The sequence below is a fragment of the Pelodiscus sinensis genome, chromosome 12 (genome assembly GCF_052426305.1).
Source record: "Pelodiscus sinensis isolate ZL-2025 chromosome 12, ASM5242630v1, whole genome shotgun sequence".
Classification (NCBI taxonomy): domain Eukaryota; kingdom Metazoa; phylum Chordata; order Testudines; family Trionychidae; genus Pelodiscus; species Pelodiscus sinensis.
The window spans coordinates 14939203-14956013 of record NC_143063.1 but is presented as its reverse complement, the minus strand read 5'-3'; the positions used below and the strand labels follow the sequence as shown (position 1 = coordinate 14956013).

The following is a 16811-nucleotide window of genomic DNA, read 5'->3' as shown; positions in this document are numbered from 1 at the left end:
GGTTTATGCAAATTAAGCCCGGGAAATTCAAATCCCAGGCTTCATTTGCAAGTGTGGTATGCCTACATTACCCTCCTACTTCGAAACAGGAGGGTAGTGTAGACATACCCTTAGTTATCTTAATCTAATCTACTGCACTCTCATGAGTTTCTTAAACAAAAGATTTCTCAGAGCCTGCTGTGCACACATCCGGGTAAAGTAATAGCATGTAAATCTTTTGGTAAATGTCTGTTGTGGATATCTACTGGAGACCTCCAACTAAACTGAATCAGTATCTCCACTTTAGTCAGTTAACAGTCTTTATTCAAAGACAAACTTCTCTAGCAATTTTTAACCCTTCCGAATTATTTAAGTCAGTGAAAGGTGGATTAGGTATCATGAAGACTTCCTGACATTGTGCCTGGCAACAGCCAGCTGCACACGTAAAATTCAGAATCAGACATGGACATCTTTAGAACTCAAGGGATAGTCCCAATGGTGGTACATTTGTAGCTAGCAAACTGAGAAGTAATTTAATTTAGAATTAAACAACCACTGCAGTTACTGGAGTCTTCTTTAAAAAGAAACTGGTTCTGTGTTTTCCCATCCGTGCTCTTCCCCTTGCCTCTTTTCTAACTTTTGCTTTCCAAGAGCCATTTTGAATCTTCACATTAACTCCCTGTCCTGTTTTTCATGTTCTTTCTTCACAACAAACAAACAAACAAAAGGGGAGGGGAGATTTTGGGCACACAGTCTCTTTTTCCCTGTGGCAACAACCAGAAATTCAGTGCTGGTCAAAATAATTTTGCAACTGCTTGTAATCTTACGTTTTCCACCTCCTTGAAAACACGGATTAAGTTTTCCCTTAAAACCCCTTTCAGTTCTTCTTCAGTCCAACCTCTTCTCAGAAGTTCCTCAATCAATCCAGGGTATTTTGAAACGTCTTCCAGTCCTTCTGGGAATCTGTAGGAACAACAACAGAATGATGAACCAAATAACCCATCCTTCTGGACGAATAATGTAGAGATGGGTTTTTTAATGATTATGGCAAGGGTTCAGTTACACTGACGAATAAGTCACCAGAGGACTCAATTCTCCTTCCATTATGTCAAAATAAAAAATCCAGCTGACTTCCTTGGGAAAAGTGTTGAGTCTCAGAGCCATCCAAACAAAATTCTTTCTGCATGAATTATCTTTTAGTGGGACTAAACTATGCAGTCTATATTCTGTTCAGACACCAAAGCAGCATGGACAGTATTAAAAACTTCCACTCCTTAATTAATAACTCATCATCCTCTATATACCATTTCTGATGGCCAGGAAAACGTCCATGCAACAGAAGGCTATAGTGCACAATACCTATGACATTTTATACTGTTAAAAAGAGTCTGTATGCATAAGATACAGGAACAATTGACCGTTTTTGTACTATAGTATTCACTTTAAGTCATTTATCAGAATGATATGAGGACAACATCCTAAGAGAAATACCAGTTTTGAGCTCAATGGGAGTTGGGGCAAAGAAAACTCCATTCAACCCTCCAATTTGAAGGGAATACAATAAACAATTTGATGTCTGTTGTGTAATTCCTGTCACCCAAAGGGAGCTAGAAGTAAGCAGATAAGCCTATGCATAACTGGTATTCATCAGTTCTCTCTGTGTATAAGACAATAATCTCCAAGGCTGTGTGTACACTGCACCCATAGCTCGAAATAAGCTATGCAATTTGAGCTACACACATTGCATAGCTTATTTTGAGTCCATTTCAAAATAGCTTATTTTGCAATTTGGCACTGTCTACACAGTACCAAATTTCAAAATAACCCTCTATTCCAAAACATCCCTTACTCCTCGTTGAATGAGATTTACAGGGATGTCGGAATAGCGAGCCCATTATATTTCAAAATAATGGACTTGCTGTTAAGACGTGGGAGAGCTATTTTGGGAGGATATCCTGAAGTAGCGCTGCAGTGTTAACTGTAGCCCAATTGTTAACTGTAGGAGATTCCACTGATAGTTACAGAAAGTCCCTGTGGGCGCAGGCTTTTTTGTGCTCTACACCATCTGAAGGTGCCCAAGTTTCTCTGAAACAAGCAAGGAAGATGGGCAAGATCAAGAGCGAACAGAAGAGGAAAGGAGAAAAACTTAACTGTAAGCAGGAAAGTGCCAAGCAGCCTAGACTGATGCTACAGCGCACGTATTATGATGGGCCACATAATACCCCAACTTCAGGCGTGAGCAGGGGGAGCCATGGTGCAGAGATCAGGTTGTTTGCTTTGAAGAGAAGAGAGGCCTGTTACACAACAGAGTGTTGCCCTCTAAGCCCCTACCTCTCAGGAACCAATGGAAGCCTTAGCCATGCTTCACGTGGTCCTTCCTTGCTTGCTTAGGCAAGGGGAAGAACCATTGTTCAGTACAAATGGGCTCACAAAAGAGCTCACAGTTTGAGGCGGCTTAGCTTTCCTGCCATTAATTGCTGGCACTTGCAAATCCATGACTTCAAAGAGGGCACCTGTCAGGTTAGGAAGACAGTAGGAGGATTGCTGTACGGGCAAGCTCATTTCCACCCCACACCAAATTAAACGTATCTGCCCACTGATCTAGAAGGGAACGATCAAGCCCTTGCTTTTCAAAGTGTGTTTCAAGACAATTTGCTCCAATTGCTGTAGTCTGCCTTTTTCAAAAGAATGGAAAGAAAACCCTCATGCTCGGAAGAGCACTTCAGTTTTGAATGTATAGATTGCTTTACTAACTGATCCACTCCATCGTAGTCACCACCAATTCCAATTGATTTTGAGCCTGCAACTTTCTTTATGTGGTCAAAATGATCTACAAGAAAATACCACAGAAAACAATGTCAAAGCACATGGCAAGAGGAAACTATTTCAGACCCATATTGTATTTCACACAATATTTAGACTTAGCACTAAGCTCACCTAAATATGTGACATCAGAAGATACATTTATAAGACTGGCTAAAAAACTGTGTTGCAAGTGACGGGCCATTGACACTTACTGGTGCTTAACTTGATATTTTGTATTCAGTGCAGTAGCTAGTCATCTTGAAACTAAAATAACTAGACTGATGAAAAGTGATTTGAGGAATATGATTGCCTCACATGCAGGACATTCACTCTCTAGAAACACCTTTATATAGTAATGAAAATTGCATGGCCCATAATATTCCAACATGTCTGGCTTTTTTCTACTCAGGACAGATATGTATTAGACCCAGAAGGATGGCTTAAGGTACATGACTCCAGCTATGTAAATAACGTAACTGGAGTCGACATGCTCCCATTGACTTCCCTTACCCCTCACAAGGAATTGGAGTACTGGAGCTGACTGGGGTGCCCTCGGCATTCGACTCAGTAGGTTCTTCCTAGACCCACTAAATCAAACACCAGAAGATTGATCTCCAGTGCGGCAAGTGGAGCCGTGGACTAGACTATTTACTGTCAGGATTTTTCCTAGAGTAACACCCAGTTAGGGGTTAGTTAACAAACCACTTATTAATGGCTTGTGACTCTCATTAATAGCCTGTGCTCAGTAAATGTAAACTCTAAAAACAATCAGATTTACATCTGCAGTCTAAAGAGATGTGTGGTACCAGTCAATACATGGCTGTTACGTACACAATGGGGGGTTGAGCAAAGGTTTACATTACAACAACAAAGAGTCATCCTTGAAATGTAGCTCAGACATGGAGAAATTTAAAGAAGGAATTATTATTCAGAACTGCAATGTATTAGATTCAAACCTGCAACAGTTGAAATATTCACAATCTCTCTTCCACAGGCCACCACCTTTGAATAGAAAGTCACCATCACAATTCCATTTTTTATTTTCTGAAAGACAGAGGGACATTTTGTGAGCAGGTATTCATGGGCTCTGTGTAATGGTCACTCTCAAGGGATGATCACAACTCCATCTAGAGTCCATCAATACATTTTACATGTGAAGGGCAGTTGAGAAAATAAGCTGCTGCCTTCCTACCCCTTATCCACTCCTAATTTGGTGTAAATCAGCATAACTCCATTTACTATAGTGATCATTTTAAATCAATTCAACGTCCTCTCATCTCAAGAATTTATTTTCAACGTACCAGCAATCATTGCAACTTTGCACTCGTACTGAATATAACCCAAAACCACAGCCTCGAGGAGCAAATGCTTAACTTATTGCTTAGAATCTGGAAAATCTTTAAAAAACAACAAATAGTCTAGCAGCACCTTAAAGACTAATAAAACACATAGATGGTATCATGAGCTTCTGTGTGCACAATCCACTGCATGTTTTGTTAGTCTTTAAGGTGCTGCTACACTATTCATTGTTTTTCAAGTTATTCCAGCTTACCCCCCTGATGCCTAGAATCTGCTTACGACTATTAGTGAATTGACTTCAGAGATGACTGGAAGAGAAGTACATATTGAATCCTCTATGCATGGGATTGTCTTGGGCCAGCCAGAGGAGTGAAATTTTTTCAAGTCACTCACCAAAGTCTGAAGAATATCATCAGGAACATTTCTTGAATGGTTACAAACAGAGAAGGATGAAGAATGACTAAAAATGACTGGTGCTCTGGAGATATTAAGAACCATTTTTGCTGTGGAGTCTGATGTATGGGATAAATCTATCATCATCCCCAATCGATTCATTTCCATCACCACTTCCTAACACAGATTTACAGACAGCAGTATTAGTATTGCATTCTTTTAGAAGAGAGGAGTTAAACAGCTATATGTGACTAAATACACTGTACATACATTCTGCAGCTGTCATAAAAGTGAGTATGAGTCTCTACTTGAGTATTTTTTGTGGCTAGCACAGGCTTCCTAATAGTTTCTCTAATGGGGATACATTCACACATCATGGAGTCTCCTTCTCAATGTTAACAGCAGCTATGAAGTTTTTAAAAGTTCAGACATATATAATATACACATCTTGAAAATTCACTATATATTGTGTACTTCACACTGCAAAAGCGCATCGGAAAAGCAATTTTTGTGCAAGAGAGTGTCCAGACTGTATGGACGCTCTCTCACAAGAAAGCTCTGATTGCCATTAAAAGAATGGCCACCAGGGCACCTGTGCTTCTGTTTTTGCACAAAAAATCCATTTCCCATCCACACTCATCTTTTTGCCCAGCTTTGCTAGGAAGCTGCTGCCTTGCACCAGGCAGTGTGTGGCTGGAAGAGGAGAGGTGCTGGCCTTGCCCTTTTCTCTTTCCACCAAGGCCAGGAGGAGCACTTGACCCTTTGTGCTCCTCCCACCTGTCTTGCAAGCTATAATCTCAGGTCCTGAGGAATCCTGCCCTCTGACCTTCTACATAGCCCATTCTGAGAAAGTGATACAGAAATCCTTTCTGTAGGATGGGGAAAAGTCTACAGAATTGTATAGTAAGAACACAGTTTTTATTACATGCAACAGGACTAGACAGAGTCACATTCTCTTCATATATTTTACTCTCTCACTACTATTAAGTTCTGAATCCCCTCTTCCAAGCCCATCTACAATTTATAGTAATTAAATCTCTTAAGACAAATTGCCTTTAAAAAAAATCAGAATCTCTGAGGTCGTTAATGATAGAAAAGTTTGCTTAGATTGCCATGGAGGAGCGATTCTTACTTTGCCAAATGAACTCAGCCCAGTCACATAAGGATAAAAGTTATGTACGCCCTTTGATGAAGATTCTGCCCTTCAAAAAGAAAAGATGTAGACACCGTTGCATTATTCTAGTGGACTAGATCCAAACAATCACATTTCACATGAACACAGTAAAAAGCCCTCTCCCTGAAGTCATATGAGAGCATGACGTCACTGTCATTCGTGCAATGACATTCTTGTGTCATGAATCTCACTTTTAGGCATTACTCGGCCCAGTCAGAACAGTTCCCATGGGCGAGGCAGTTGGAGGCAGTGCATGCTGTCTAATGCTGCATCACTTCTAGGGCTCACTAGCAGAAGTCAGGGCTATCAATTGGGTATCTTTCACTAAAACTAGGCTCGCTCTTAAAATTGCACTCACACCATCTGACAGGGCAATTTGGGTGAAAAGGAAAAGGAATTACAGCAAGGAATAGTGGGGTGATTCTTAGGTCTGGGTGAGGCATGGGAACAGGTTACTTTTTAAATGACTTATTTCTGGTGGTATTGCAGCAGAAAGCGGGTCTTTAGAATGAATCAGAGCGTAGTGGTCTTCCAGAGCAATTCAAGAAAGACAATCCATGGACCTGGAGACAGTGCAGAAAGATATGACAGTGGCTCTGTAAGAAGTGGACATGAGAAACTGGAGCGCAAGACTAGACAAGTAGTCAGGAACAGTTATGCAGGGCCATTTCCTACTGTTAGCTCTTCACCCCTGTGTGGGACTCAGCGATTAGCAGTATGATTTGCAGGCTTTGGGAGTAAGGTCATCAGTTTGAACCCAGCATAGAATGTTATTGCTCAAAAGCGGCTGGTGGAAAGAACTGGTACAGTGCAAGTCCCAGAGCTGGATGTCTACATCACAAATACCTCAGTTAAGAGTCCCTCTAAGACTAGATGGCTGTGTCTACATTGGCCCCTATTCCGTAATAGGGATGCAAATGTAGCACTTTGGAATAGGCAAATCCGCGGGGGATTTAAATATCCCCCGCGGCATTTGCATTTTCATGGCTGCCGCTTTTTTCCGGCTTGTAGATAAGCTGGAGAAAAGCGCCAGTCTGGGCGCAATCCTCTGGAAAATAAGCTCTTTTCCGGAGGATCTCTTATTCCTACTTTGAAGAGCTTATTTTCCGGAGGATCGCGTCCAGACTGGCGCTTTTCTCCGGCTTATCTACAAGCTGGAAAAAAGCGGCAGCCATGCAAATGCAAATGCCGCGGGGGATATTTAAATCCCCCGCGGATTTGCCTATTCCAAAGTGCTACATTTGCATCCCTATTACGGAATAGGGGCCAATGTAGACACAGCCGATGTGTGTGAACCCCTCTCACACCAAGACAGAAGTGCAGCAATCGGAAGGAGACTTGCAATGACATTTTCCCTGCTGCACAATTCTGTGGAGAGAGGCTGACCCTATAAAAATCTGCAGAAAGAGGAAGCAGGGTGTCATTTCAGATTTTGGTGGGGTGGGGGGGTGACTTGTGCATGCCACAATAGTAGGGAGCAAGTCAGGGCATCAAGAGATATGCAGGGGAAGATTGAGCAAAGAAGCTTCAGCAGTGGAATACTGAGTATGCTCAGTACAAGCCAAGCAGAACATTGGGATCAGGGGGCTGATCCTGTCCACCTTCCCAAACATCACATCTTTCCAGGACCTGCTAGGAAGTTTTAAGGCACTTGAAAACTCTAGGTTTTGGAAGATAATGTAGCCATTAGCTGGCAGGAGCACTGTATCTAATTCCTATGTAAAAGAAACAAAAATGAATAAATATTAGCTCCACTCAGTTCTAACATTAACATGTTTCGATACGTTGTGGCAGGTCACTTAAGGGACACAATTTAAGCTTAAAATGTTCATGTACATTCTTATTTTGTTACTAACTCCGCAGAGAGAGAGAGACTGTCAGGACTCCTGGGCTCTATCTCAGCTGTGGAAGTGGAGTGGGGTCTGGTGGGTTACAGCAGGGCACAGATACATCTGGATTCTAGATAAGAACATCAGGACGGCCATACTGAGTAAGACCAATGGTCCATTTAGCTCAGTATCCTGTCTTTCTATAGTAGCCAATGCCAGGTGCTTCAGAAGGAATACACAGAAGAGGCAATCATCAAGTGACCCATTCCTCTTTGCTCATTTCTAGCTTCTGGAGTTTCTGGCAAACAGAAGCAAGGGACACCATCCCTGCCCATCCTGAGCCACTGATGGACCTAGCCTCCCTGAACTTATTTCATTCTTATTGGGACCCTGTTATGGTTTGGGCCTTTCCACCATCTCCTGGCAAAGAGTTCTACAGGTTGACTGAGGAAATAACATCTGTTGTTTGTTTTAAATCTGCTGCCTATACATTTAATTGGGTCAGCATCTTGTGCTATATTAAAGGAGTAGATAACATTTTCTGATTCAATTTTTTCACTCCATTCATGATTTTCTAGAAGTCTACCGTATCTCCCCACCCAGGAGTCATTTCTTTTCCAAGGCATTGTAATTTCTCCTCACATGGAAGTTGTGCCTTACCCCTAATCATTTCTGTTGCCCTTCTCTGTATCTTTTCCAAATCTGTATCAGGGATCTCAAGCTCCTAGCCTATAGGCTCTCCCCAGTCAGAGCAGTGGCACAATCAGGCATGGGAATACCAGCAGGCTGTGAGGAGGGGGAGTCTATCTGTTCCTATCACTCCAGCCCCATCCTTATCCACCATTGCCCTGCCCTCTTCCCCCCACAGTACCCCAGCCTCTGAGGGACGTGGCCTAAGAGTTAACAGGGGAGGGCAGTGCTACGTGGCCTCCCGCACGAGCATGGGGAAGTGGAGTGGAGTGAAGTGGGGAGTGGGGGGAGGGGTGACCACTGCTGCCACACTGCACCAGGCCCCCCTGGTAATCCCAAAGGCCACATCCTTGGGGGACAGGGTGCTATGCGCGGAGAAGGTAGGGCAATGGTGGGAATGAGAGGCCTGTGCCATGGAATAGACAGGCCTTCCCCTCGTGGCCTGCCAGTACTTCTAGGCCAGTCTGCACAACTGTTTTGGCTGGGGATGGCCTGTAGGCTGGCAGACCCCCAGCTTTTATAGAGGGGATATAATATTTTCAGTCATATTATCTATTCCTTTGCTAATGATTCCCAGTGTTCTGTTAGCTTTTTAGATTGCTACTGCACTCATCATAATGCACTTTCACTGGGCAGATGTTTTCAGGTCACTATCCACAATGACTCCAAGAGCTCTTTCTTGAGTGGTAACAGCTACTTTAAACCCACTGTTTTGTATGTACAGTTGGGATTATAATTTTCCATGTGCATTACTTTGCATTTATTAACACTGAATTCCATCTGACATAGTTTTGACCAATCACACAGTTTTGTGAGATCCCTTTACAATTCTTTGCTGTCAGCTTTGGACTTTTGAATAATTTTGAATCATCTGCTAATTTTCCACTTCACTCTTTACCCCTTTTTCAATATTATTTATTAATAAGATGAACAATGCTGGTCTCAGTACAGACCCCGGGAGCACACCACTATTTATTCCTGCCTGGAAATGTTTATTTCTATTTATTCCTACATGGCAACGTTTTCATGATTATGTAATGATCCTTCAATTACTTAAATGACAAGCCTTTGGTTATCTTAATCACCTGCCTCTCTCTGCTTAAAAACAAACTAAGCCCTTGGTGGAGAAAGAACAGGGTAAGAACTATTTAGAAAAGCTAGACATACACAAATCCATGGGTCCAGATTTAATGCATCTGAGGGTACTGAGGGAGTTGGCAAATGTCTTTATAGAGCCTTTGGCCATTATCTTTGAAAATTCGTGGAGATTGGGACAGATCCCAGATGATTAGAAAAAGGCAAATGTAGTGGAAAAAGGACGATCCAGGGAACTACAGACCATTTAGTCTTAAATCAGTCCCCAGAAAAATAATGGAGGGGATTCTCAAGGAATCCAATTTGAAGCACTTGGAAGAGGGGAAAGTGATCAGGAATAGTCAACATGGATTCACCAAGGGCAAGTCATGCCTGACCAATCTGACCAGCTTCTATGATGAGGTAACTGTCTCTTTGGATATGGGAAAGTCAGTGGATGTGATATACCTTGACCTTAGCAAAGCTTTTGATACCGTCTCCCACAATATTCTTGCCAGCAAGTTAAGGGAATATGGATTGGATAAATGGATTGTAAGATGGATAAAAATCTGGCTAGACTGTCGGGGCCAACTGGTGGTGATTAACGGCTCGATGTTAGGTTGGTGGTCAGTTTCTAGAGGAGTGTCCCAAAGATCAGCTCTGGAGCCAGTTTTGTTCAACATCTTTATTAATTACCTGGATGAGGGGATGGATTGCACCCTCAGCAAATTTGCAGATGACATTAAGCTTGGGAGAGAGGTAGATATGCTGGAGGACAGGGATAGGGTCCAAAGTGACCTAGACAGATTAGAGGATTGGGCCAAAGGAAATCTGATGAGGTTCAACGAGGACAAGTGTAGAGACCTGCACTTGGGATGGAAGAATCCCAAACATTGTTACAGGCTGGGGACCAAATGGCTAAGTACAAGTTCAGCAGAAAAGGACCTGGGGATTACAGTGGATGAGAACCTGGATAGGAGTCAACAATTGCCCTTGTAGCCAAGAAGGCGAATGGATTATTAGGTTGCATTAGGAGGAGCATTGCCAGCAGATCTAGAGAAGTTATTATTCCCCTTTATTTGGCTTTGGTGAGGCCACATCTGGAGTATTGCATTAAGAGTTGTGTCTGTGGCTAGGGAATGTGCTTTAAGCAGACCTCAAGTATGAAATTCAGGGGGTCAAATTTCAGGGGGGAATACAGCCTCTCTAGCCCCCCATAATGGGCACCCCTGTGAGGAAGGGCTCTCTGAAAGACTTAAAGGCTGATGTATAACTAACTGTAATTTAGATAATGGCATAGCGAGGATGCTTATAAAGTTTGAGGATGAATCCAGCCCGGAGGGGTTACAAGTAATTTGAATGATAGGGTCATAATTCAAAATGATCTGCACAAACTGGAGAAATTGTCTAAGGTAAACAGGATGAAATTCAATAAGGACAAGTGCAAAGTATCACATTTAGGGAGGAATAATCAGTTTAACACATACAATATGGGAAGCTACTGTCTAGGAAGGAGTACTGCAGAAAGGGATCATAGTGAACCACAAGCTAAATATGAGTCAACAGTGTGACGCTGTTGCAAAAAAAAGTAGATATGATTCTGGGATGCATTAGCAGGAGTGTTGTGAGCAAGACATGAGAAGTTGCTCTTCCACTCTACTCTGTACCTATTAGGCCTCAGTTGGAGTATTTTGTCCAGTTCTGGACACCACAGTTCAAGAAAGAGGTGGAGAAACTGGAGAAGGTCCAGAGAAGAGCAATAAAAATGATTAAAGGTCTAGAAAACATGACCTATGAGGGAAGACTTGGGTTTGTATAGTTTGGAAAAGAGAAGACTGAGCTAGATAAATTCATGGAGATTAGGTCCATCAGTGGCTATTAGCCAGGTTGGGTAGGGGTAGGGGTGTTTGTCAGAGGCTGGAAATGGGTGACAACAGAGGGATCACTTGATAATTTCCTGTTCTGTTCACACCCTCTGGAGCATCTGGCATTGGCCAATGTTGGAAGACACGATACTGGACTCAATGGACCTTTAGTCTGACCCAATATGACCCTTCTTATGACTGAGAGGGGACATAATATTAGCTTTCAAGTACCTAAAAAGTTGTTATAAGGAGGAGGGAGAAAAATTATTCTCTTTAAGTTTTGATGATAGGACATGAAGCAATGGACTTAAATTGTAGCAAAGAAAGTTTAGGTTGGACATCAGGAAAATCTTCCTGTCAGGATAATTAAACATTGGAGTAAATTGCCCATGGAGGTTGCGGAATCTTTATTATTGGAGATGTTCAAGAGCAGGTTAGATAGACATCTGTCAGGGATGATCTAGATGGTGCTTAGTCCTGCCGTGAGGGCCGGGGACCAGACTTAATGACCTTTCCAGGTCCCTTCCAGTTCTAGTATTCTATGAGTCTATGGGATGAAAAAGCATTGCTCATCACCACTAGTGTGGCAGAGGGAAGCATGACAGCAAAGTCTTCAAGGAGGTGGATCAATCAGTGTCTTACAGGGAGTTTGGGATCCTTCCTTTGCTGGGTATGTAGAGGAGGGTGTGGTTGGTCAGCAGGGAGAGGCCATAGGTGTGTCACTGAGATGTCAAGTAGCAGAGAGATTCTCCTTCATTAATCCCCCATGTAACAAGCTGACCTGTCTAAAGGACCCAGCCACTCCTCCACCACTAGTCACACATAGCAGTATCCCCACATTTTTTCAAACCAACTTTGACCCATTTAAAGCTGTCATCCCTTTGCTCTGGAAAAGAGTTACGTAAACAAGTACACATCAGTTACCATGGAGTATTGCAGGTGTGTGTTAAAGACATGTACCGAACACCCAGGTCATAATAGATCCTTAGTGTTGCGAGACTGCTGTCAATGGAATGGCCACCTTCTATTCCAATCAAGCAGGCTATCTTTTTACTATCAGCAATACCTGGAGTGTAAAAGGAAGATAAATGCCACAGTAAATTGAAGCCAAAGACTTTGAGCTATCTGCATTGAGCAGCAATCATTCCACAACCATAAATGCCAATGCTCACATTTTTAATTATTTTGAATGTGTGATATGTCAAGTACTTCATCTCACATATATTCTCTCCTTCAATCTTATTAAAGAAACATTTTCATAATAAAAAGTTTCACCTTGAGAAGTAGTAACAAATTCAAATTCTTGATATCTTTGACACATCCTCTTGACAACATCGATCTGCTCTAGGGTCAGACGCACAGCATCCTTGTTCTGAGCATTACACAGAACATACACTGACCAAAACTGGAAAAGAGACATTGATAGATAGGCCAAACAACAAGTTCATGAACATCATTATCAGCAAAAAGATGAGAACCCTAAAAAAATCACTTCTTCCTTGTCAATTTGTTGGGAATTTTTCATCACTAGGATATCTCAAAGGAACATCTAATCTGACTAGGAACACACTGATAAAAGGCACCCTCAGTCACTGACACAATCTTTCAAGGACAGGAGGAGAAGACAACTTTTTAATTCAGTTGCTGTAAAAAAAATACATAACACTTTGGATGAGTGGAGCTGAATTCTACAAAGACATCTGAAGTGTAGTGAATCAAATTATATTAAAGTTTCTGTAGCTATGCAGTTTTCCCTTCTTTTTATTATGGGCTGAATCAAAATCCCAGATCTGAACCATCTCTTCTAAACTATGGCTTACCCAAAACCTGGACATGGATCTGGATTTTGCTCCACTCCATTTGTAGAACAAGAAGTATAAATACTCTCTCTAAGGGCATGCCTACACTAGGGAATTATTTTGAAACAGCTCCACTTATTTTGAAATAACAAGGTGAGCCTTCACACTACCAAGCCTTATTTTAAAATAATAACTCCCGCTTGTGAAGAGGAATAAGCTTATTTTGAAATAGTTATTTCAGGAGTTATTATGAAATAACCTGGTAGCGCAGACATAGCCTCAGAGATCCAGGTCATAGCACCAACACTACGTACCTGAGCTCCAACGTGGCCATTCTGAAGTTTCTGGATGTTTGTGACTGTGGTGTTGAGGGTTTTTAAGTTGATTTTACTTAGTCTGTTTTTGTACAATATCCTCAGTCGTAAGGGAAGGTCATTGTGCCTAAAAAATAAATAGCATTAATGATACAAAATTTGACCTTTCCTTTACAAAATGTTTATTCAGCTATTTTTACGTTCCCCTTGAACGTTAACTGTCAACATCCTTGCCACAGTTTTCTAGGGGGCAGAGAGGTTGCAAACCCAGCAAAAAAATTAATCAAGTTGGCTGGCTGAGAGATACACTTTAAGCACCCACTTTTCTCAAACCACTATAAGCGTGGCCTCACAGTGAGGTTTGCTTCAGAGCCTCACTCTCTGTAAAAATTTCATTCCTCACAGATCTTTTGTTCTGCTGTCCTGACGGATTTCCCCCTTTTACTCCTTGATGCTGAAGTCTCTCTCCTAAACTCCTCTTTTTACCCAATTCTTCTAGCTCTATTCTCATCTCTACTCTTTCTGTTCACATGTTGGAACTGCAAATAGCAGCCATACTAGCTTGGTCTTAGATTTTTTATTTTGATTAAGTTTGATTTTAGAATTTTACTTGAGTTACTGAGCAATAGTATTTGAGTGACCCCTTTCCTTTATGTTACATCATTCCTTGAGCTGCCTGAGCATCCTGTCATGTCATGCTGCCTGCTTACCAAACATAGGCAAAAGGAAGTGAAGTTACAGCTGAAGAAGGGTACTTTTAAAAGGAGACGGTAGAATTGCATAATGTGAAAGTAGATAAACACCGGACTGCCCCCTCAAGGCTAATACAACTTGGTCCAAAGAAGTTTATAATTAGCCTCTGAATTCATATTGAAAATGTCTTCAGGCTGACACGAGACAGAAATGCTATGCCACAGGTGTTGCTTATAGCTCTGGTCTTCAACATGTGTTTCTGCCTTCTCCTCAATTTCTAAGATCCACTGACATGTAAGAGTGGCCAGGCCTCTGCCTTCAGAGCCCAGTTTGAAATCAGAACTGGTTGGCCCTTGGTATGGTATATGGGAGGGGTGTGTGATGGGCTGGGTCACAGAAATCCTCTTGGGTTTGTGCCTGGTGTGCGGATCAAAACACCGATGCCCACCTTCCCACTCTCTGGGGCTCCCCACCACCCTGTCCTGCTGGACCAGAAGCTCTGGTCTCCCCCAGCCCAGGCACAGAGTTGGGGATACTGCCCCATAGCAGAGCAACACAGACATGGAACCAGCTTAGCTCTGAAAGGGCTCAACTATAAGGGCTCAGCACCCAGGAACACAGACTCCAAAGAGTACCAAAATCTCCAATAAATCTGTCTTACAAGACAAACCAAACTATTCACAAGTTGTTGGTTTGAGTACTGAGTTGTAAGTTCCTAAAGTATCACTAATGGCCCTCATTTGCATATTTAGAATTGAAACCAGATTCACATTTCATATATCTAATTTCACACACACATAGTAGACTTGTGGCACCTTGGAGCAGGGGTTGGCATTCACTTCAGAGCTCTCTTTGGCTCACTTAGGAGCTAAATATGGTTCATGGCTTGAGCTCAGTCTCCCCTCACTCCCCTTCTCCGGAACAAGGAGCCCATGCTTGGCGCTACAGCCTAATGCCCTTCTCAAGATTGGAGCCAGCGCTTGCTTGCTGCAGGGCTGGTGGGTGGAGAAATCCCTGAGCCTCATTGCGCGACTGGGGAAAAGCCAGAACTACAAACGGCCCTGTGCATGCGCGCTTCCCTTCCCCCTTTCCCGGCTGGAGGAACAAAGCAGCCACAGGCATACTGCCTGCAGGCTTTTCCCCCTGCTCCATTGCCCAGAATCTGACCAATAGAGTAGCGGGAAGCCATGCCTGGGACAGGAAGCCTGAGAGCGCAAAACCAGACCCAGCAGCCATCGTGGCCGTGAAGGACTTCCTCCTGCCATGGCCATGCTCCCGCTGCTCTGCGCACTGCTCCGCTCCTGCCTCAGGCCGCCTGCATGTGCCATGCTCTCACACCCAGCAGAGAACCCCATGGGGCCACTGGAGTCTGTTATTGGCCTGGGCACCTTCTTCCTGGTACCTGCAGGCTGGATCCTAGCCATCCTGCCCAGATCTACCCAGCTGGACTCCCTGCGCTTCTGGAAAGGCACGCCCTCCATTCCACACTCGGCCCGTGGCTGCTAACTTATTCCGTGACCTGCACGGAGCAGCAGCTGGTTGCCACGTGGGAGTGACTGTTACAATGAATAAGCACTGTTACAGACATCAGGGAAAAAAAGTAAGTGCTGCCCAGACCCTGCACCACAACCCCGCTCCTACCCTGGCCAGACACCTGCCCACAGCCTGCTCCTGCACCTTCCCCCCTGGCCAGACACCTGCCCACAGCCTGCTCCTGCACCTTCCCCCCTGGCCAGACACCTGCACACAGCCTGCTCCTGCACCTTCCCCCCTGGCCAGACACCTGCCCACAGCCTGCTCCTGCACCTTACTTCTCACCCAGATCCAGCACCCCCATCCCTAGTCCACTCACTGGCTGCTATGTCCTGCACACTGGATGCCTCATTTTTAGCCCCATTCCGGAGCCTAGGGAGGCTCCACAAAATCCACTAACCCTTGAACCCCACAAGAGTTAATCTGGCCTGAGACCTTGAACCTTAGTCTTCCCTGCCCCTCCCCCTCCCATGGGGCTGGAGCACCAGGGGAGTGAGGTGTCTCAGTTGGGAGCGAGGGTTGGGGGTATTTGGAGTTGTTTTTTGGCTTCTCACTTGTGTGGTCCCTGACTGATTTTTCTGTGGGTCAATGGCCTGTGACCCAAAAAAGGTTCCCCACTCCACCATACATAAAGACAACGGCGAAACCTTTTGTGTTGGGCATAATATTTTACTTTATTTTAAAATGAAGCCTGGCCAACAAGCCCCCAATTGGGGCTCAGCCCCCATATGGTCACAGTGTCATAATACTCCCACACGGCAGCCCTGAGCCCATCGTACACCTAAACCCCCTGCCATGAGCCCCTCATACCTTCACATCCCCACATCCCCAGACTCCTGCACTCCCACTTCTCCAGCCAGCTGCCACAAGACTGACAGAAGACAACCTGAAAGTGTGCATGAACCTCGATTTGACCAGTTAGGATGTAAACGTCAAAGAAATGTGCAAAAAGATGCAGCAGCAGAAGTCCCATTAAATAAAGTCTGTGAGTACAATGTTTCATTTATGCTATTACTAGTTGCTGTTACCTGCGTTGCTCGGGAAACTGGAAGAACAAAATGTAGAAAAACAGTAGTCCATTCTCTTTTTTGGAATGGGAGAAAAGTTGCACTGATTTCTATAGGGATTAAAATATAGGTCCGCGTCATCCCCGGGGGGGAGGGAGGTTACACACACAGGAGGGGCGCCCCAGCTTACTCCTGGGGCTGCAGGTGCAGCAGGGGTGCCTGAACTGTTGTGCACGTGGGGGTCAGGGCACTGCATGCTGGCATGGGGAGGGGAGAGGGAAAGAGGGTCGCTTATGTAACCTCGCAGGCGGGAGAGGGTGAGTCCCGGACAGCGCTGGGGGCTACAGGCGGCGGGCA

At 43.8% G+C, this 16811-nt stretch overlaps 1 protein-coding gene across 5 annotated transcripts in view; it reads right to left on the bottom strand.

Moving 5' to 3' along the window:
* Positions 1-16811, bottom strand: part of LOC102461639 (dipeptidase 2) — a 40241-nt gene that overhangs the window by 839 nt on the left and 22591 nt on the right. For 3 of the 5 annotated variants that reach the window (XM_014572551.4, XM_014572552.4, XM_006121104.4), the window contains 8 exons: positions 13222-13348; positions 12384-12513; positions 12033-12174; positions 5609-5678; positions 4477-4653; positions 3741-3828; positions 2734-2809; positions 807-942 (listed from right to left, as the gene is read on the bottom strand). In XM_014572551.4, coding sequence (XP_014428037.1) covers positions 807-942; positions 2734-2809; positions 3741-3828; positions 4477-4653; positions 5609-5678; positions 12033-12174; positions 12384-12513; positions 13222-13348 — 946 coding nt within the window. Of the gene's footprint in view, positions 1-804; positions 943-2130; positions 2255-2733; positions 2810-3740; positions 3829-4476; positions 4654-5608; positions 5679-12032; positions 12175-12383; positions 12514-13221; positions 13349-16811 lie in introns of those variants that run through there. The other 2 variants (XR_016350496.1, XM_089781448.1) reach the window with 2 other exon arrangements.